Genomic DNA, 22,830 nt, shown 5'->3' with positions numbered 1-22,830 from the left:
GCCTAGTCTAGCAGCCAGACGTATTCCATGAATTCTGGTCAACAATCATTAGGAATTTTATTACTGCCAGAAAAGCAGAAAATTATCTCTTGCTGACTAAGTCAATATGTTATCCTACTGTTACACCATATGGCTGTGGATGCTAAGGCTCAGTGCACCCCCATCAAGTGACCCCCAGACCAGAGGAATGGTACAATGAAGGGCAGAGTTTCCATTCAGAATGACACCAATCAACTGGAGGAGTGGGTTAGACAGAACCATGTCAAGTTCAACAAAGGCAAATGCAAAAAAAAACATGCAATAAAGTCAGAAACAGCCCGTGCAACACTTCAGGCTGAGCAAGTGACCCCACTGGACCCCAGGGCCTGTAGATTAAGAGCTACTGACAAACTGGAAAGTCTCCAGAGGAGCCAATTAGAAGACTGGAGCACCTGCTGTACATTATGAAGCTGGGGCCGCTGGGTTTGGTTAGCCTGGAGAAGGACAACAGGGTGTATAGTTACTATCATAATCCTACAGGAAGATAAAGCCTAACTTTTCTCAGATATGCACAGCAAAAGGACAAGAAGCAACAACAAGCTGCAACGAGGGAAATACTGTTTGGAAATCCAGAAGAAAACCATATCAGTGGGACTAACACATCACTGATTTCAGGATTGTTCAATCTCCGCCTTTGTTCATTATTAAAACTCAGCAAGGTCCTTAGCAGCCCAATCTGATTTTGCACCTAGCCCTGCTTTGAATGGGAGCTTGGACTAGAGGCCTCTAGATCTTTTTTCCAATCTAATATTTTTGTGAATCTACAATGTAAGATCCAGTTCTATAAAATACTAAGCATTGCAACTCATCCATCAGTCATAAAGTTGTTTGAAACTCTTGTTTGTTAGAGATCAACAGAATTGTTTTTTTAGAGTAGTGACCTATCTAGATCTCAGCAGTGATATCTTTTAGTAGGTAACCAGAACAAGTGTGATCAATTATTTGACTATATATTATACTCAGATTGATGCAAGAGAAGTTTGATTCTCTTCTATTTGTCCTCAGAGATGAAAAATTCAGCAATGCTACAGAAAAAAAAAGTCAGAAAAACTGAATGGAAGTGCCACATTTCATGTAAATATTATCACTGATCTACAGTACAATCATTTCTACAGTTGGCAGGCCAAATCTCACTAATAATTCCTTCCTCGTCAAATCATATTGAGTTGCTTATACAAGTAAAGGTCTGCAGGCATGCAAATTAATTTGTAGTAAGGTGGTTAAAGTTCTAAATCATGTATTAAATTACTTTTCTTGTACAAGTTTAACTTCATTTTCCAAACTAGTCACATGCAACAGAGATGCAGTAATGTAGGTATTCCAGCTGAAGGTGTGATTCGCTGCTGGTGCCTTCTAAAACAACATTTGTAAGTCAGATCACTGAAAAGATCAGTGGTTTGTGTTCTGGATGTCATGAGATCAGAGAGGTGGAATATTGGAAGAAGATTAGGTTTATTTTTGTATATGCACTTGAAATACTAGACTAGTATAGAAATCAACTTGTGGAGTTATAAACCCTGATCCAGCAAAGCAAAAAAATCATGAGCAAGCCTATCTCAGGTGTTCAAGGAACATAAATATCAATTCATCCTTGAACCAAGTCCCATTTAAGTTCAAGGAACAGCAGTGGTATTCAAGCACTTGCTTAAATTTAAGCATGTGCTTAAATGCACTGATGACTTGGGGCACTTTTACTTGAATATCACTATACATCACCCACAGACAGTTTTGATTTTTCCACAGGGAGTAAAAAAATGAGAACTCCAATATTAAATGTCTGTCTGCCTCAGCCTGATTAAATAGAGAAGTTAGCCACCGGTTTCTCTAGTGTCAGTGTGGGCTAAAAGCATTCATTCTCATGAATAAATGTATTTGGTCCTTTAAGAGGCTTGGTTTGAAATGCAACAACCACTGAACAATCTGATTGAAACCAATATACGAGCAGCCAGACTAAGATATAAATGCCTGTCATAGAATCATGGAATGGCTGAGGGTGGAGGGGACTTTAAAGACCATTTAGTTCCAACACCTCTTTCATAAGCAGAGTTGATAACCACTAAGTCAGGCACCAGATCAAGCTGCTCAAGGCCACATCCAGCCTGTCCTCGAATGCCTCCAGGGATGGAGCACCCACAGCCTCTCTGGGCAGCCTGTGCCAGTGCCACACTGCTCTCTGAGTGAAGAATTTCTTCCTCACTTCTAACCTAACCTTCCCCTTTTAGTTTAAGACCATTCTCCCTTGCCCTGTCACTAGCAGACCACACAGCAAGTTAGTCCCCCCTCCAGTCTGTAAGCTCCCCTCAAGTAATGGAAAGCCACAGTGACGTGTCCACACAACCTTCTTATCTCCAAAAGAAAGAAGCCCAATTCCCTCAACGTGCCTTTGTAGGAGAGATGCTCCAGCCCTCTGATTGCCTTCATGACCCTCATCTGGCCCTTTTCCAATAGCCCTGCATCCCCCCGCTGCACCTCCCTCAGGAACTTTATCCTTTACTGTTTGTAGTTTCCCTGTTGATGCAGTTATAAGCTCTGACTCAAGAGCTCTCACTCTTTGCCTCCAAAAAACACTGCATCAGGTAAACAAACATGAGATGCTGAGCTAAAGCAGTAGTACTCACTTCAAACCGTCATTTGCACCTGACATAACAAAGGAAAAGACTGTGCAGCCTAAATACCAATAATTTTTCACTGTAGGATTCAAAACAAGCCTTGGTGATTGGTGCCATGCTGATACAAATGATGACACCGAGAGTTCATAAAGCTACAGTGATCAGTGCTGAAACACACATCCTCTACCTCACTGCACATCTTGCATTATAGCCACTTAGAGTTATTCAAAGGTGCTCAGATGATGAGCCTGAATAACAATGATAGAATTTGCATTCAGGTCTCCGTTTTTGGGAGTGCTTGAAAGCCAGGCTGAATAATCACATTCTTTGACAGTTACCTATAAAGTGCAGCAGAAGGTCCTCATTTCACAAAAATTCAGGTTCACTTTAATCCAGATTTTTACCCATAATCTGGCACTAAATCTTCTTAATACGAGAAGAAGCCAGACAAGATCTTCTCATGGACTTCAAGCAATCAGCAGCTTGCTTCCCAGGTCACCAATTCTGCTGCCTGCAAACACAGCAATTCTTGAGCCATAACCCACAAAGCCACTGCTGCCACAGCATCCAAACACCTGTCAGCTTCGGAGCTGTGATGTCTTGCTGCAGCTAGGAGCTCAGGACGAGATTCATTTAAAATTTCCAAATGCCTTTTTTATTTGTTTGTTTGCTTGTTTAGAAGCAGCTAGACTGTAAAATAAGCATCCTTCTTTGATGTCTTTCTGTGTCAGGTATATCTCTGTGGTGAAGCCAGCCGTAAGCAAACAAAAGGGCAACAAAGAAATGCAAAGCAGCAGTATGCAGAGTGACCTGAAGAGAAGTCTATGTGTGTGAGAGAGTAAGTGTGCACAGTAATGAGTGTGAGTCCCAACATTCTGGTGAGAGAAAGCTGAATGATGGGGTGCAGTAAAGCAGATGAAGGAAGCTCGGTTTCCCATTGTTTTGCAGTGTCAGTCTAATTTTGCTCAATAAATTTTCTGGCAGCCACGGTGCATGTTGGAAAAATAGTGAGAAAAGACTTGGGACACTGCAAGGGCAAAGAGAATCCAGGAAAGGTCTGAGGCACAGATCGTGGCAGGAAGCTGTGTGAAAATCACTGAGTCCACACATTACTGGTTACACATGCTGTGTGATTTCAGCAGGAGATAGTAGTATTCACAAGCAAAGTTCAGGCTGTTCGGTAGTGGACTGTGCAGCAGTTGCTGCTTTGCAGCCCTGAAATGGCTGCATTTCAGTGGCAGGCACAGCGATGTCAGTATCTCCTAAGCATTTGGGCATTGTGCTAGTTAGAAAGGTGTTACCAGGTTGTATCTTTACTATCTTTCACACAGATGTGTGCTTAGAGGGAAAGCATGACACAACTATGGCAACCTTCTCCTCAAGCTCCCCAGGAACTCCTTGAGGTCACAAATACTCTGAGGAACCACATTTTGCTGTTTAGGCTGGGAAGACTTCGGGCTGACTGGTACAGTTGGCATCTTTCTTACCATGTTCGCATACTGTAACGCTTGTATGAATTTTGCCTAAAATTGTCATGGGATTCCATTCCCTGCTGGTTGTTTGCTGCGCTCTTGCACATTCTGAGGTGATTTTTCATGTCATCAGAAAGGTCTAGCACTGGGCTGGGTTCATATGTACAAGTGAATGCTGAAGTGATGGAGGATTCCTGTCTTCTATGCAAGCAAGATTAAAAGAGAGGGCAGGAGAGAAAAAGAGTGAAAGGGTATGTGGCAGACAAAAGAGCAAGAAACCTTAATTAATTCATGGAAGTAATAACATTTACGTCAGCTGCTCCTCTTTTCTGAAAGATGGAACCTCACTGATTGAAAGATGCTCAGGTCAGATACGCTCGCACTACTCAGCAGCTCCATTGCTGTAGCTCTTGTAAAACTGAAACCACGCGACCTTCATGCACTGCTGTTTTTCGTGACTGGTCTCAGCAGTGTATGGGAATTGTCATATATTATCAACTCAGCAATCTATTAAGATTAGTATTCTCACTGATGGTGACTTAAGAGGACAGTGCCATAATTCGGTGTGTATACTTTTTTCTCTCAGGTTATACTCTTGATAGACTCAGTTTTTTTTCCTGGACAACACTGCTTAAAGTATCTTTGAAAACTGTTGAAAATTATGCCAAATCTGGACAGCCTCACTGTCACATCACTGAACAAACCCTAAATCTTTACATTCTTGAATGATGGCACAACACGTCTTCCCTGAAGGTGTTCATGATGAAAAAAAAAAAAAAAAAAAAAAAGGTAAGACTAGGCTTATTTTCCTTATGGAAGCAGGGAGAGGAGATTATTTTCACAGTCGGTCCCTCCTCAGCTGTGTGCTCAGGTTGTTGCTACAAACTCATCCTTTCTCTCTGGTGGCAGCTATCTGACTCAATGTGTTTTTCTCAGTCTAATCCAGTACACGGTGCTCTGTGTGGAGGCTGTCTGCTCACTGTAACTGCCCTGGAATTGGGTTTTGTTCTGTTTATAAGTAACAACAAAACAAACCCTTCTGTGAGCTGTGGATTAATAGCTGGCACGGATTTGGGCCAATGTACTTGAATACATTCATGAAATTTCACTTTATCCTTAGTATCTTATCTGCAAGAATATTTCAAATTTACAATTCTTTCCTTTATCTTTGCCGTGTTTCCCTTGCTTGTAAATACACATAATACATCCTGGTTTTGTTTGCGTGTCGATTTTCTTTCTCAGGAGAACAGATAAATAATTAATCATTGACTAAGGGAGAGACTGGTGTGGGAATGATGCCAGGTCTAACCTTGAGTCTTTTCTATTTCTTTGTGATGTTTTGGGGAAAGAGAAATGAAACAAAGAAATATGGCCACATAAAGCGTGTCATAAATCCTTCCTCGAATGAAAAGTGTTCGGGAAGACTCCTTCCTTTCCATGAACATCTTTGGTTTGTCTGATATAGTATTGTTGTCAGGTACACTGGAGTCGTTTCGAAAGGAGAATGTGACAAACCAGTGTTGATTGTATAATAATTAAATGTAGCTGTCTACAGCTGCCAGTCACAATCAAGACTGAAAATCTCAGCAGCAGAAGCACAGATTCCTGACACCTAAACTGAAGGAAGAGCTCCCTTACCTAGAAGTGAGTAACAGCCTATTGCATCCTCTGCAGCCATAAAAGGGAAACATTCAGTGCACCGCAATTATGCCATGCATCATAACCTCTGCTGTTATGTGCAGAGTAAATGTAGATTGATCATTATTAACACCCTTTTCTTTTTTTTCTTTCTTTTTTTTTTAAGAATCTGCCTAAGTGCCTCACATAATAGAAAATAAACTCATTAGAAGATGATGGCATGCAAACGTTGGAAGTCTAGGTTTCCTTTCTGTCCTTAACTAGGTCCCCCTTCTGTCACTTCATTCTCTCCTTGAAGATTCTTGGTTAGAACTACTTGGAAGATTGGCAGTTGAGGTGTCTTTGGAAGGTAGAATAGCCTAAAATAGCAGTGAAAAAGGAAAATATTTTGGTTCCCAAACTTAGCTGCGCTGCTTCCTGGGAACTGTAGTGCAGATGTAGCAAAGCCATATTCTGCATTATGGGTTGGATTCCCATCACAAGTAAATAGATCAACGTGCACTTCTCCTTCCCTTGGTTTGTACAGGGAATTTGTGTGTCAGGGCAGCAACTCGGCCACAAAGGACCCAGAGGAAGAGGAGTGTAAAGCAATGGCAGCATGGTTTGGAAGACCTCAGCATTGTTACAACATTGCAATAGCTAGCGTTATGATTACTGTTTCAGCTTCAATTTTCTGCAGAAAACAAATACCATCAAGCAGAAACATTTTTAATTAAAACAGTTCTGTCAAAAGCTCAGTTCTCCATTGCGCAGAATAGATCCCTACTATTTTTTATTTTTTTTTTTAATGTCAGATTTGCTTTTGACAAATGGAGCAGGCACTGATACTGCCTGCTTCTCTTTCTCAGTCTCCTGTGGATCAGATTAAATGACAAGGGCTGCTCCCTCTAATTCTCATACGTGAGTTGCAGTGCTGAGATGCATTTATGACCACAATCATGCATTCTAGCAGAGACTGCTTCTCCTAAAGCTTAATGGAAAAGACCCTCTTAGAGGGAAAGGAAACAATTTTTTCTCAGAAAAAGTCCAGAGGAGCAAACCATCTTCTCTAGATTCTGGAACAGTAGGTTAAGTATCATTTAGAGAGCAAAGAGAAAAACCATGCCTGGCTGCTCTCCCGACATACAAATCCGTGCTTTAAATAAGCACTGCAAGGGAGAAGGGTTGTGGGGGGCTGTTGCTTCTGGAGAATTCAGAGGAACCCAGTATGTTGTGTTGGCTGCCCAGGAAACTGGCGTACTACTGAAAATGAAGCAACGATAATGAATCAAATCTTCTGGAAACAGCAATAGGATAGGAGAAAAGAAAGTGATCCAGTAATTAGTATGCTGGCCTGTAGTTTTACAGACTTTGGTATCCTGATATGCCACAGGCTTCCTGCATCAGTCTCTGAAACTGAGATCCTCAGGGGGATCTAACACCTACTGATGCTGATTTTAACAATAACTGAAATGCTTTCAAGTAGCTCTGGGTCCAAAATTAGAATATCTTTTTTATAATGTTAGATTAATATAATGCTTCTAGACTGTAAGCTCCCCCATTCGCATTATATTAAATTTGATGAGATAAATGAATCAAAAGTGTGTCCATGACCAGTACTGAAAGGTTAAATAGGATTTGGGATTTTGAGTGCATTGAGTTCCATCTATTTAAAGTCATAGCAACAGGGTCTGTGATCTTGGCCAACTGAGAGAAACACTTACAAAAGAAAAGTTAAAAAGATAGAAAAGAAACAGATGGAAAAGAAAAAGATCCGGAAGGAAGAGCAGCAAGGGGAGCTCAGTGCTTGCCCAGGTTATAAATAAAGCTGGTGAAAGTAATGAGTAATGAGTTAATTGGGACTTCTTCTCCATTCCGGTCTGCTCTTTTGTGCTCAGGAGAGTGAAAATGCTGGTAGGGCAGTGGTGTATTTTAGCACAGGGGAGATGTTGTAGGAAGCAGCCATAAAAAAAAAAAGGCCTCACTCCCCTTAGCATATTGCCTTTCATGACTGTCTTGATTCCTCTTCAGTCTTTTTGTTTAATGGCCCTTCTGAAGTGTGGAATAGCTGATCCCTCTATTATTTTAACAGTAAACAGATGGGAGGTTAATCTAGCACATTCTTTTCTAGTTTTGTTTCCTTCTTTCTTATCACAAATGGTTTTAGTAGTACAATTAGGCTTTTTGTTTGGATTAATCCAGGCCCTTTTGCTGCCTTTTATAAACAAATCACTGTTACCTTGGGCAACAGAGTGTACATGCCATAAGGAATAGCAACAATAATCTTTTTCATCTGTGCTTGCATAGAGCTACCATAATAGAGCTCTGCTCTGGATGATGTCTCTGCAGAGCCATCACAATGTAAATAATTAATAATAACAGTTGTTAACACTTGGATGGGACTCTGTTATTTGTAAACAAAGAACTTTTATTTCCTCCGCATTGCTTACTACACAAAACATAAAATAACTCCAAAGGAAGGAAGTTGTTTTCCTCACATGCTTGGAAAAGCGCAAGAATTCGGCAACTCATCCAAAGGGAAAGGTCAAATGGGATTTTAGATCGTCTCAGTTTGAACACTTTGTGCTATTAGTAATGGGGATGAACAAATCTGATATTTATGTTCACAAATACATCTGTCAAAATTCCATTACAAAGCAAATAGATACTGTAGTAAAATTGTCCAGTAAATTCATGTGTAGCTATTATGATAAGAGAAAGACCATAAACACAAGAAAAGTTTAAAGGACATTTTATTACAGTGTATAAATACAATTAAAATAGCAAAACCATGTCAGAAGTCTCCCGTGTTTTTTCCCCATAACAAGCTTTGACTAAGGCTCATAAGTCAACATTACAGAAAATTTAACTTATTTTGCTCAATCTAATTTTGCAGTCTTGCTCACACTTTAACATGTACTGCTGTGCTTAAGTACTGAAACAACATATAAGCAACATATTTTAACTACAGTCGCGGGGATTTAATTCCAGCAGATCTGGGAGTCATACTTTTCCTTTGCATAAGTCATAGTGTCCCTTTTGTGGCACAGATGGCCAAGTGTTTTGATTTATGTAATCTGAATATATCCGTGTTCCTTATGAAGAAATTATGTCTATATACCAATAAGGAAAAGGTCCTTGCCCTTAAATTCTTATTCTAAACAGATAATATTAAAATAAATCCATTCCCTCTTGAATGTTTGACATTTATGAGCACACAACCAGCCAGATATTTATGCGACAGAAGAAAAGCACAAACCCAAGAGATTTGTGGTAAGGAAGAATTCATGGATTGCACATAGTTGAACGTTTCCACTTCTGTCTTTTTGACCAACTCAAGACTGAATCAAGAGGGAACGGCAAATCCATATTGCTGTAATGAAGTTGCAATGCACTGGCAATACACAGCTGATCAGATCAGAATGCTGCAGTGCCAGATGCTCTGTAATGAAGAGGATTCTTCCAAAGAGATTCAACAGAACACAAGAGCTCATAGCTCTCATCTTGGGAAGTTTACTAGGAGAACATAAGTGTTTGATAATTCTTCATTTAGACAAATTAACTGAATCCAGTGTTTCTCACGTTCCCCTCAGAGCAGGCTTTAAGTGTAAGCAATTCAGGAAAATATCTGCAATCCTCTTCTGAGTCTCCCAGATCCTCACCTACACAGAGTAGCTACAGCCCAACTACCTCTGGTTGGTACAGTACTAGACACATCTCTTTCTTCCTTAGAGAGGCGAGGGGCTCATGAAAACTCTGAGCAAAGGGAGATAAAAGCTCACACGTGAGAGATCTCATGCCAATGAGAGGCAGAACCTTGTGGCTTCTTGGCAGCACTGGGACCAGTGTGTCTTCCTGAAAGCTCAGATCAGGATCTGAGAATTTGGCTAAAAGCAGGGAATCTGGTTATATTTCTAACATTGCAGTGGTAACGCTCTGTTTCTAAAGGATGCTTAGAGCCTTGTATTTTTTGCCTGTCCACAGTAACACCTCAGACACGTGCCCTGTTATTGCTTTCCATGCTAGCTGCCTAGATGTACTGCTTTCATAAACTTAGAGAGCTATGGCATACTTCAAATCTGCTGCATTTTTCACTGTCAGCCTGTATTTCTTTGGTCACATTCACTGTATTGGCTTGTGCTTTTAATGCAACCATTTTCTGCTTGTCATGGACAAGAGCCTTCAGCAGATGCTCAGATTTTCCGCTGTATAACTGACAAGGAAAAAAAGTGGTCATTTCTGCAGTGTTCCTTCTAGGGTGCATGCAGGGAAATGAGCTTGAGGTGACCCTGTCAGCCTCCACTAAACCTCATTCTATTGCTTTTTACTAGTTCAGCTGGACAATGCCTTTATTAGAGCCTCAGTTCAGTCCCTGTCTTATATTGCATTGACTCCTCTGTCTGTACAGATCTAGTTTCAACTGCTGTTTTATTTCCGTGCAATCCTTCCTCTTATTTTTCTACGCATATTGTTTTTATTTTCTGGGTTGCTGCCAAGAAGCAACTTGTTTAAAAAATAAACCTAGTCCAGATCCTGGCTTATGTCACCCTAATAACCTCAAATCCGTAGTTTTGTCTCTAGGGTCTACAGTTCATGACACAAAATTACTTCATAAAATGAAACTGGATTTGATAGCTCAGGGATTTTGCTCTAGCTCCTCCTGAAATTAACTAACTTCCCACTGACTGCAGTCATCTTCAGATCCATCCTTTCAGCTATCCTAGAGCCACTCCATAAGATCTTACTACTCCTGTGAAAATAATAATTCATTAAGTCTTGTAGCAGATTTCATGAGCAGTTCTCAGGGCACTTCACTAGCAAGGAAAAGTATAATTATCTCAATTTTACAGGTCCTTAACACATTTCTACAGAATGTTTTTGAGCACCTTCTTATCTTGTCACTGTTCATTTCCTCCAAGTCTGCTTTCTTAGTTATGTAGGCATCTGTTAACATCTGAACACAGCTTTTTTCCACAGTTCCCTTCTCCTTTAGCACACTGGATAGATGATGCTCAGTACATGTGCAATTCTTCATATTTTGATTTATCTTCCTTCTTGCACACACCCTTGCCTCCTTACTGTATGCTTCTCAGACTTTGCTTTGATGGGAGCTACATTCATCATAAGGTCTTTTGCGTATAACTTACCCTGACAGAGCCTGAGTGCTTCATGCCCGTTGATAAGCTTTTTCTTCTGAATATACAGTAGGACAAAAGAGCATTCCCTTTCACTCCATAAATGGGGAAGAGAAATAAGGCAATGTAAGGTTCAGTCCCCTATTTTGAATGTACTATTTAACTGCCTCAGACCTATTTCAGAGCAATCAGCTGTACATAGTTCAGGTATTCATTGCACTGATCCCACTGAATTCAGTTTCTCTTATGAGTCCTTAGCATTGCTGCAAAGCTGACCAGATGCTAAGGTGAGTACCCAGAAACTAAGATACCAAAATTTAGAATTAATTTGCAGAAGAAAAAAAAAAAATTAAGCAGTTTGCCCGAAGTTATAGATGTGGTATTGCACTGATGATAAGATCATCTTTTTCCTTCCAGTCATATGTCTCCCAACAACAGCAACAAACAAGTTAGAGAGTCTGTGGGGAAAAAAAAATTAATATGCAATTATGTAATTAAAAACTATCTTAAAAACCATGTTCTAGAAGGACAATATAATTTTTTAGGTATTCTTATTCTAGCATTTCCCAGTGTTTGAGTGAGATATTTTGTTCCCTCTGAACACAGAGTTTGTGTGTGTGTGATTTCCTAAGTTTTTAAATTAGGTTCCTGGTTGCATTTCCTTGCTCAACCTTGGTCTCTCTCAGTCTCACTCCAGTTCTGATCTGATCCTGGGACATTTCTCAGCTCATGAGCTCCCAGTCTTCCCTCAGCAAATGGCTGATGCTTGTGGCATAGGATGGGGATGCAGCTCTGCTGATCTATGCAGCTGCAAGGCTGAGCTCTCAGAGCTGTGCAGACTGCAACCCTGCGAATCCAGGCACTTGCTTTTTTAATCTGAATGTACCTTCGGAAAATTGGTTAGGTCTTAGCAGGGACTGGTAATGACTCTGCCATGAAGAACAGATACCTCTTTCAAGAGAGGAGGGAATTAGAGCCTTTTGGACAAAAGGTGGCCAGGAATTTCTAAGGTACCCCATCAAAAAAGCCTAATGCTTAGAGATGGCTGAATAATTCTGGCAGAAGTTTTCCAAAATAATCAAACCAGATGCCCAGAATAGATTTTTTTTCTGCCAAAAAGTTTAATTTAATGAAGAGAAACATCCATGAAATAATCTAATAGGCTGTATCAGATACCTGTCAGTACTTAATGTGTTTACTGGGTCCACTCACCGCATGATAACTCTGCAGGCTGCTGGAAAACTCTTTGCTTCTAAAGCCACTTGTGTCTATTTTTATGTATATGTAGCTCTTGGAGCCAGAGTACACAGGAATCAAAACCAAGACCAATGAGAAAATCATTGCTGAAGGAACTCAGAATCATTATTATTTATGATGTTTACTGCACGTGCCTAACAACTGACCTATTAAGTAGTCCCTTGAGAAACAGAGGAAGAGACAGTCTTTAGCTCTGAGACTTTATGGGCTGAGTAGCAACACACAAGATGGAGCAGTGAATATTATGTGTATGGACAGTGAACAAGGTGACAGCAGCAAAAGGCCCTTTTTAATCTAAATCTTTCTTTGGAGGGATGAAGTGGAAAAATTATGTAAGAGGACAGCGAAGAAATGTAGTTGGGAAATGGATATTACAGGGAAAGATGGCCCAGGAGAGAAGAGAATAAGAGGATATTCTGAAGAAGTGAAAAAAAGAAAAACTGTCTTCTAAGGCACAGAGATGTGATGGGCGGAGAGATGTCACCTGCGCATCTCCAGCCCTCTCCAGATGGTTGTCTGGCTGTCCTGGGGCCCTACTACAATCCAGAGTTTTGGCCAGGAGGAGAAAGTCATAATTCAGCTTCAGCAAAATCCAACTGGTGCAGTTTTGAAAAAGCAGGTATGTGGATGCCCTTGACAATAAAAGTGTAGGATGGTATTTACATGGTCGGCAGAGTTGCTGCTCAGTTGTTACAGTGCTGCAAGAATTTCATTATTGGGTTGTGGTGCCAAGAAGCAAACAGAGTTGTTGGTAATTACCTTAATGAATCAAATGTATTCTTAAAGGAAGAGCTGGGAGAACAACTAAACCTTACTGTGGTCCTTTATAGGAGGAATGACCATTCTCAGCACAGACCCTACCACAGGGGTTTGCAGCAGAAGTTGTCTGTAAATCTCCCTACCTCACAAACAGCAGCCAAGTAACCTCCTGTCACCAGGCTTATGCATATTTCAAGAGGAGAAAATGAGAAAAATAGTACTTTCACAGGCTTATTAATGGTTGCCAGACAGAGCTCTGAAATAGAGCTTGTCTCCTAAGTCCTGTTCTTAGCCCACCACACAGCATTGCGGTGGTAAGAAAAACACCCTGAATGATCTCATGCTTCCTGCAGTGGGGAGACAAGATTGTGTAGTTCTCTGACACCCAGTCACAGGCGGTGTCAGAGCTGTGCTATGTGGATGACCAGCTGAAAACACAGGAGCACAGCAGCTTCTTGCACAGCCTTTTTCACGGGCTGCTTATTGTTACTTCTTCTCGCTCTTACCTATTGACATTTCAGCGGTGTCCACCACTGCTCTTCTCTGCCTCTCTTTCATTGGCACTCATCCTTTTCATGATTTCTTCCTTTTGTATTCAGTATTTATTACTTCTGCCTCCTTTGTTTCCATGTTGTTTCTGAACTATTTTTCCTGCTTCCTTTACTGACTTTTCTTTCTGACAGCTAGGGCTTGAGCCAAAGCCTGCTGAAGTCAATCCATTACCTTCAAAGACTTCAGGATCAAGGCCTTATTCCCACTCGCTTCCCTGCTTCTTCTACAATCTTTTTTTACATGGAGCATTCTCAGCAGCGTATCTCTACTAAAAGATGGGTTACTGAAATAAGCAGGAAGGAAAGAGGTTTAGAGAGAAAAAATCCTAAGGACCCAGTAAATTCCTCACTGAATTGCTAAATTGCTACCCTGTCTGCACATCTGCAGAAAGCCAAAGGATTTGATCGTTATGTGTTTTTTTTTATTATTCTAACTTCATCAGAACGCGTCTCTTTTCATTTGAGTGTGAGAAGAGGTCCTTGCAAAGACAAGGTCTTTCAGGGAGACATATCCTGTCATTAAAGTCTGCATTACTGCACACAGTAAGTAGTGACTGCAGTCATACATTTAATTGAGCCTACGCAGGCAGTACTTTAAGCACACAAATACCAGAAAAGCTGAAAAAATGGAGGAAAGAAAACTGATATTGACTGGATAATGACTGTATTTATATATAATCATATAAATTGCGACAAAGGATCTGCTTACTTTAATATATGCCACGTATATGTGTGCATGTGCGTAAAAAAGTAGACATAAAATTATCTATCTACATACAGAGAGAGAAAAGTACTGAATATGTATGTATTGCATATATTGGATATATTCTCACAGGATAGATGTATGAAAAATACTTTAGTAGAACATTGTCTGCATATATGCTGACGGCTGAATGCTAATGCATTTTTGGATTCAATATAGAGACAGATGCTCAGCTACCATAGATGGATGCAGATCTACTGAAGACTGAGGCCACTAACTTCAACACTGCTTTACACCAAACAATATTTTGGTCATATCTTTACAGTCCTACCATTATATTTAGTCCTTCGTATGCATGAGTATTTTGTGAACCCAGACTAGAGGCATAATAGCTCTACTCATACAAGAAGCCCCATCTCCTTCCCCATTGCTACCCTTGGTGGGAGTCTACCCCTGAGCAGAGCAACAGAGTTAGTCTGGGTATCTGAAGTCCTGCAGTAAAGACAAATATTTTGCCAGCGCAATAGCGACCAATAGTGTTTGAAAATAACCAGCTGGGCCTTGTTATTAGGGTTCGCAGGTACCATCACAATCCAAGGGGTGTTACCTGAACTCCACCAACGCACCTATTTCTGTTTCACAGGTAGAGATGTTGGCCCATGCTAGACCTTATAAAAAGCAAATCCTCAGGCATGAAACCTGTGGTTTACCTACACACTGAATTCTGATTCAGATCTCTGCCCTCCTCACAAGCTTGCTGTTCAACCCTTTCCTGATGATGCATTCAAGGTAAAACAGCCTGTGAGTGTTATACAAAGCTTCTGCAAATCCCTAGAAAGCTGTCTCGATGGCAGCAGTTTGGAAACATGCTGGAGTGCTGTAGCCACTGCATAACAGCTAGACTCCAATGGTTGTTTTAATCTTGTTTAAACTACACTCTCAGCAGGTAACTGAGAGACATGAATTATCTACTACCAGCCAGCAAGGTGCCCATGCTGCAGAAGGTTTTTACGGTACTCGGGAACACATTATATCCAGCTTTGGAGATTCAGTGAAAGAAACGACAGTGTCCTTAACGGTAGGACCTCTTAAATGTAAAGGGGCACACCTAAAGAAAGCAATAAAAACTGTAATGGAAAATTCCCAGGAAGAAAAGTTTGGAAAATATCTGTACTCTACTTTTAACTGACTCCTGCAGTACCTACTGTTTTTTTCCTCATATATAAAGAGCATCTGTCTACCTGTGACCCAAAAGTACTTTGATTCTCGACTGAAGGAAACAACAATATAGTACAAAAGTAAAATTCCCATGAAAGCACACAGCATGTGTGTATTTCTTCCTTGTGCTGTGTGAGGTCTATACAAAAAGTACACAGTCCTTCAAGACCTCAGAGATGTAAAGGGATATGATGCAGAAAATGAAAACACTGAGTGACATGGCTGCATACAGCAGCATCCTTGCAGAGCACCAGGATGCTGTTCACATAGCCTACAAGCCAAACCTCATCCTGATCTGCCTTCATGCCATTCCCATTCACTGCAGAGAGCAAATCAGGTGAAAAGCACAGATATGTTACAGCAGAATTACGGAAAGCAGTCCCTAGAGATTCACAATGCATTTTCACCATTAACAAAATAGCATTCAAAAAGATTTATGCAAAAGTATGAAACTGGAATGTTCAGCCTAAGAAACAATTCTCTCTATAACAGCTGCACCCTCCTGTCTGTTTTTTGTTTTTTTTTTTTTCCTTTCTGGCATGCTAAGGATCTTTTGTATAACTTGTTAGCTGAAGTGTGTGGATACGCTTCATCTGCAGCCCTGCTACCAGATGCTGAGGAGGCAGCAGGAGTGGAAAGCTGCCTTCAGGCTCTCCCCTCTGACAGACGTCTGCTGGAGAAAAGCAGTGTGCAGCTGTGCCTCTTCTCCGAGACCACTCCCATGTAAAATCCTACAGGGGCTGGTCCTGTCTCTTTTCCTTTCCATCATGTGCAGAAGAGCTGTAGGAAAGGTCAGGAGGAGCCCAGGGCTTTGATACCATCAATCTGTTGATGGCAACCAGCTCGCATGTTCAGCTGATGCAATCAGTGCCATGACACAGATGTCACAAAACTTACAAGAGATAAGCCCAAAGATTACAATCAGTTGGCTGGAGCTGAACTGAGAAAGAAAGAGATGGTGCTGGAAGGAAGGAGGAGACCTTGATGCAGTTAAGGCAGTAAGGGAATCCTGCTTTCACATCGGGCAAATGCTATGTGATTTGGGGTCCCAGTGTAAACCACTGGGTGCCCCCGGATTCAGTTTGGCTTGCAAAGTGCTCATGTCTTTTCCTGTCTGTTTGGCTGTCATTTTTTGTGGTAAAGGCGACTCATTTTACCTTTAGTTTGAGGCTGCTAGAGACTTGCTCAGGTTAAAAAGAGAACAAAGAATAAATCTTGTCAAATAAAGCAGAAACATATAGAAAATACGGAAGGTGTGATATGATGCAGACATACTTAGTGTCAGTCCATTTTGTATTTAATTCTTGGTAAAACAGGCATTTGAATATAGACAGACAAGTAAGGATTAGCAGTCCCAATGCAGACTTTTGGAAATGAACCTCATCTGAAAGTGTCTGGTTTTATAGCCTTGGGCAAATCATATAATCTCTCCACTACTGTTTTCTGATCTATAATCCAAGGGCAGTAATGCTTTCTTGCTTCTCAGTGGTGAATTAATGGATGCTTTGACAGCATCTTGAGGTGCTATATACAAATATTGAAAGCATGGAGAAGCAAGCAGCATATGATGTTAATGCTAAATAGATACAGTGTAAAACTTGGGACTGGATAGTGGTGCACTCAGATACTGCTGTAATGAGTTCATTAGTAATGCACGACTGGACTGATGAAGTGGTTGCCACTGTGTAAAGCCCAGTTCAGAGCTGATACATGATATATTATTTTGACCTAAGACAGATGCTCAATGATTTTGTCTTTTAAGTTTAGGCAATGCGTGTCATGTCAATACAAATTATCGAGCTGAACTGAAAGAAAGAAACTGTAGTTGTCACAAGAATACCCTTTTAATATTCTTCCGTATACAAGAATTGTAGCTTCCCAAAGTGAAAATTTTCTGTGTAATATTTCAGAAGCCCACTTTCAAGAAGCTTATCTTCCTTGTCTTTCGTCTTTCTTTTACTTTCTTCCTGAGATCATTTCCTCTTGCCATTACAACAAAAAAGCACCCTGCAACAAAACAGTGATGATCCAGAGTTTTATTCTTTCCTGCCACAAGGGCAGTGCATCCTGTATGGTGATGATACAGCACAGAAAAGCCACTATCCTGGGGTTACTTTAGCACTGTCTGGTACTGGTAACTGTCATGTGAAGCGTCAGAAGATGTATCAGTTTTCTTCACATGAGAGTCACAGGAGGATTCAAACAGCCTTTGAGGACCTGGGTATCCAGCTGAGATTAGAGGTCTGGCTGAGTCAGCATAGTGGTTTGTAAAAACCTTTGAGCTCCGGGCTGGTGATCTGAAGGTGAGCAGCATCTGGAAGAGGAGACCTCTTCCTGGAGGGTTTGTTTGAAATGGACTGCATTTTGGGATCCGTGGCCTGCTGTTGGTAGGCTGTTATTTCAGCTGGGAAAGCACCAGCTCTGGCAGCGAGGAGCACAGCGCCAGAAACACCAGTACAGTCAGCAGACACTACAGGCAAAAAGCAGCAGTATACATACAGACATCTGATGCAGTGCATGTTTTGTCTTGAGTCCTTCCACTGTAAAATTACACTAACTTACACCTTTCCTTCCTTCTCCTTGGACTCTCTCTGGCTGCCTACCCTTCCTCATACTGAACTCCTGATGGTTCCAGGGCTGTTTGCCGATACTCAGCAGTGCATTACAGTGAGACTGAGGATTGCCAGCTCTGTTTGCAGGTTGGCCAACCCAGACCTTCTGCAAGTGGGAAGCAGCGCACAGCTCCATGAAATGACTTGCTGAAGGTTATCCAGCTGTGACCAAGGACAGTGCATACAGATTCAATTGCAAAAGATGTCACAAAAGTGTAAACTTTAACAGTAATAACTTTCTCTGTGTGCATTTCTGCTTTGCAAAATTACATCTCTACCGAGGGACTTGTTAATGTCAGTGGCATTCAGTTTTCATGATCGCCGCTTGAAGCGATCAGTCAGCTGCATGGATCTACAAATTGCTCCCTTGAAGCCATCCTCGTGGCACAATGCTCAGGTGACAGCCAGCCGCCAGGATCAGACTGCAACAGACACCTTTGATTTCCCTTTGATGTTGCTGCAGTGAGGAAGAGCTCCATGCAGCACTGGGCAGGAGATTGGGTCCCACCAGGTTGTGATGGACAACAGGAGGGCTGGGATGCCCATGGGGTGCAGCGGGCATGTGGCACGTGCCCAGCCCAGGCACACAGTGACCTGTTGTGAGCTGCAGACATTGATCCAGATTAGGGTCGGTGGATCCAGACTCAGTGGTCTGACTGCTTGCTGTCTGGTACTGGAGGGTTGCTGGGCTCTTCTTTAGCGTTTAACACTTGCATGTAGGAACAACTGGCTAGAGAACAGTCACTTCCTAAGAGTCCCACTTCCTAAGCTTCTCTTCTAATTAACTCCCATCTCCCTTTCCTCACCTCCCACCTTAGACCTAAAACCAGCAGTTATCTTTGAAGAGTATGACAAAAGCACGTCAACCCCTTTGCCAGAAGCAAAGGCTACATGGAGGGATCTGAACAGGCTGTATCGATGGGCTGAGGCCAGTTGTGTGAGGTTCAACAAGACCCGGTGCCAAGCCCTGCATTTTGATTACAATAACCCCAGGTAATGCTACAGGCCTGGGACAGAGTGGCTGGAAAGCTGCCTAGTGGAAAAGTATCTGTGGGTGTTAATTAACAGCCAGCTGAACATGAGCCGGCTGTGTGTGCAGGTGGCCAAGAGGGCCAATGGCATCCTGGCTTGTATCAGCAATAGTGCATCGGTCAGGGCACAGCTCGAGTGCTGTGTTCAGTTCTGGGCACCTCACCACAAGGTGAGGTCCTGGAGTGTGTCCGGAGAAGGGCGCAGAGCTGTGAAGGGTCTGGAGCACAGTTCTATGGGGCAAGGCAGGGGGAACCGGCATTGTTCAGAGCGGAGGAAGCTCAGAGGTGACCCTATGGTTCTCTACAACTCCCTGAAAGGGCGCTGTGGTGAGGTGGAGTAGGTCTTTTCCAACCTCGATGATTCCATGACTGTAAGCCCAGCACACGCTGGGAGTGAGGTGGAGGCTCACGGCACAACCCCCGCAGCATGGCGGCCGCTGTCCGGACGCACTCCCGCAGCCCTCCCGGGGGCGGCGGGGCGGACTACAACTCCCGGCATGCCCCGCGCGGCCGGGCGGGAGCGACGGAGCGCGCGTGCGCCGCCAGACGTGGCAGCGGCAGCCGCAGCCCGCAGCGCTGTGCTCGGCGATGGCTGTGCCGGGGCAGCGCGCCGGGGTTGCGCGGTGCCGCGGACGGTTCCCGCTGCTGCTGCTCGGGCTGACGGTGAGTGGCGGCGGTCGGACCGGGGGAGTGATGGGGTGACCGCGGGGCGGCCTCGCGTCCCGGCCCCGGGGCGCGGCCGGCGGAGTTGGGCGAAGTTGGGAGCGGGACGGGGCCCGGGGCTGGGCGCGGCGGTGCTGCCGCCTGGCCGGGGCTGGGCGGGGCGGGGAGCGCACGGCCGGGGCGGCTTTTCTCCCAGGTGTTCCACAGCCCTGCTGCCCTGCGTTTCTCTTAGGAAAAAAAAAAAACAGAGAAAAGAGAGCAGCCCCTCTCGTCCCGCCCTGCCGAGCTGTACAGCAGCCCCGCTCCTGCTGCGGGGCGGGACGGCAGCGGTCCCGGCGCGGGGAGCCCCGGCTGCGGGTCGGGTCCGGCGCTGCTCCCCTGGCCGCGGGTCGGTGAGCGGCTGCCAGCATCGGCTGAACGCTTTGAAAGGCGCCTTCAACTTGGCTGACGTGAACTATAGTTCTTCCTAGACAGATGGAGTTAATAATTAATGCCAAATTACATTAATTTTCTTACGCACGCCGGATCTGAAATGCGCGCGATCTGGGAGCGCTGACCTGCTTCGAACAGCCCGAGTGCGGACGCGTGGCCGCGGCCGAGGTGACGCTGCACGGCTTCGGCGGCATCCGCACCACCGAGCGCCGTGAGGAGGCTCGGGTCCCGGCATGGAGCGGAGCTGGGGCTGACCTCCCCCGAGTGCCGGAGTGGCCGTGAGGCTTCCCCACCTCGGGCGCCTCTTCCGTACACGCGGCTCTTTGCGAGACCCGGGGCAGCGTGCTCGGGGATTAAGCGTGTGCTGTGGTCCGGGGCTGATTTCCCTTCCTTCTAAAGCGGTGAGCGTGGAGGGTTATTTGTATTCTGCCGGCTGAGGCTGTGGGACTTCTCCCACTGTAACGTTTGTTCTGTGTTAATGCAGGTATTTTTCTGTGAGATCTCTTTGTACGTTGGAAGCTACTTTTCCTCCTGACAAAAGAAGCCTTTCTGCAGGTGGATGTGTTGTTTCCAGCCCTTCTAGTTGCCCTTCTTTGCATCTTTCCTGTTGCAGACCTGTTGCCTTTGAGCTGAGCAGAGTGAGCTGCCGTTGTCAGTGGCACTATCTGATGCCATTGTCGTTTATCCACATTATTCTCTCTTCCCCTTCTTAATTTGCCCTGGCGTTTTATTTGCGCTGTGATGCTGCGTGCAGAGCAGATGTCTCCATTGAGCTGTTGATTCAGCTAATTCCTTCCCCTTTGCCGTGTACAAGTACTTTAAATTATTTCTTCCAATTTGCATTCTCTTACACTTGAAGGTGTGATTTTTCATCTTGAAATATGTAACTCGCTGTATGCTGGGATTAAAAGCAGCCGACAGCTGTGACATTGCAAAACCTGCCTTTGGGTTTTGCTTGAGCCCATGTTTGCAAAGCCAGTGGGGCTGCACGACAGAGATGCTCTCAGTGTGCAGAGTTAAAACAATGCGGCTGGCTGGGGGCAGAGGGTAACGAGAGCATTGTCTCCTCCTGGCCATGCCTTGCGTGATGTTTACAGTTTGGGTTGACACGGTTCTTTATGTACCTGAATGTGATTTATGTTTTTTTTTTTTTCCTCCTGGAAATGCAGAGCACCAGATGTGTGGCTCGAGCTGCAATCCCAGGTGCATGCTTAGTGCTCCTGAAAAATAGGGGCAGAACCCCAAACTGGAGGCAGCTTCCGTGCATTGAAATCCTTATCTCTGTGGGACTTCCTGTGTTTGTGCAAGGAAAGCTGCGAGCTGGGTGGACAGAATGCTTTGGGATCTCCTTAGGGAAGATGCTTGGTGGTCTCCTGCATCATTGCAGATTCATGGTGCACGCTCAAGGGAGATGCTGTGCTGATCTCTGATTTATTTCTCGAATGAGCTGGAGTTGTAGGGAAGCAGTGGTTTGGGTACTTCCCTGTTGGGTTGAGTGAGCGGTTGGCCAGACCCTGTGCTTGAAGGACCAGGCTTACTGTTGGAGGCACGGGGAGGGAGTGAAATTGCTGTTGGGGGGTCAGGTGCTGTCCCTTCCCAAACAGAGCCCAGCAGGATGACACACCCGGGACACGTTTGCCATGCAAACACAAGTGTTATCTGGGCCCAGAATGGCAAAGATTGGTTAATCCTTCACCTGTTGGTTTAGTGATAGGGAAACTGAGTCAAGAGAGCTTGGCCAGCTTACACTTTCAGGAAGCATGAGGCTGCTTGACCTGGTGCTGCTTGAATGCTGTACTTCAGAGAAAGGCTTTAAACATTTCAGGCTTCCAGCTCCCAGAGTCAGCAAGTCCCTGATAATGTCACTGCTGTGCAGTGCTGGGTAGGGACATGAGTTCCTGGATCCTGGCTCATGGGGGCTGGGTGGGCTCCCTGTTGCAGGCAACTCTGCAGTGTGGCCCTTTGGCAGGTGTGCAGGCCTTATGGAATGATATGTTGAATCTAATGGCGTTTGAGCTGAAATTCCCTTTAGAAGAGCTGGGACATGGCCACAAGTGTGGTGTGATCATCAGGAGTGATGATTCTGCCCAGAACTGTGCTCACAACACCATGAGCAATCAGCTGTGGACGTTGCTCTGTTATTGACCATTTATATTTGCTTTTCAGTGTTGTTCCTTGAAGTGGTGGAGTCACTGTCCCTGGAGGTGTTCCAAGAAGTGTGTAGATGTGGCACTGAGGGATGTGGGGAAGGGCTGGCAGTTGGACTCAGTGATCTTAGTGGTCTTTCCCAACCTTACTGATTCTATGATTTCAGTAAAATAGGGGGTAATTAGACCTTTCTTTGTAGTTCCTGGGGTGATTGCAGTCAACCTGTCTCTCCCTTCACTTCCAGCACTCAGGACACGGTGAGCTGCTCTGGGATCAATGGTTCATGCAGGCACTGCCTGTGCTTTGCCTCTCATTGAGCTCTGCTTTTCTCCATGAATCCTGCTCCTGCTGTAGAAGTTAAGCTTATTTGCTTCTCACCTGGCAGAAAAATGTGAGGATTAATTAGTTAATATTTGTGCAGTGCTTTGAAGATAACGATTGCTGTATGAAGTGCTAAGGATTTTCAGATGTCACTTTTTTTTTTTTTTGCCCTCTCTTCTTCGTAAGTCCCATTAATGGTGGTTTTGTCGTCTTTTTATAGTCTCTCCTACATGCTTCTTGTGCTGGGTGATAGTTCCTTAAAC

At 43.7% G+C, this 22,830-nt stretch overlaps 1 protein-coding gene across 2 annotated transcripts in view; it reads left to right on the top strand.

Annotated features, from left to right (window-relative positions):
- The first annotated feature begins 19,533 nt into the window (after positions 1–19,533).
- Positions 19,534–22,830, top strand: part of PDIA5 (protein disulfide isomerase family A member 5) — a 92,841-nt gene continuing 89,544 nt past the window's right edge. For both annotated transcript variants that reach the window (XM_031590472.2, XM_090143659.1), the window contains exon 1: positions 19,534–19,666. In XM_031590472.2, coding sequence (XP_031446332.2) covers positions 19,592–19,666 — 75 coding nt within the window. In that variant the 5' untranslated portion in view covers positions 19,534–19,591. The remainder of the gene's footprint in view (positions 19,667–22,830) is intronic.

Source organism: Phasianus colchicus, chromosome 7 (genome assembly GCF_987193195.1).
Source record: "Phasianus colchicus chromosome 7, bPhaCol1.hap1.1, whole genome shotgun sequence".
Classification (NCBI taxonomy): Eukaryota; Metazoa; Chordata; class Aves; order Galliformes; family Phasianidae; genus Phasianus; species Phasianus colchicus.
This window is presented reverse-complemented; position numbering and strand designations above follow the sequence as displayed.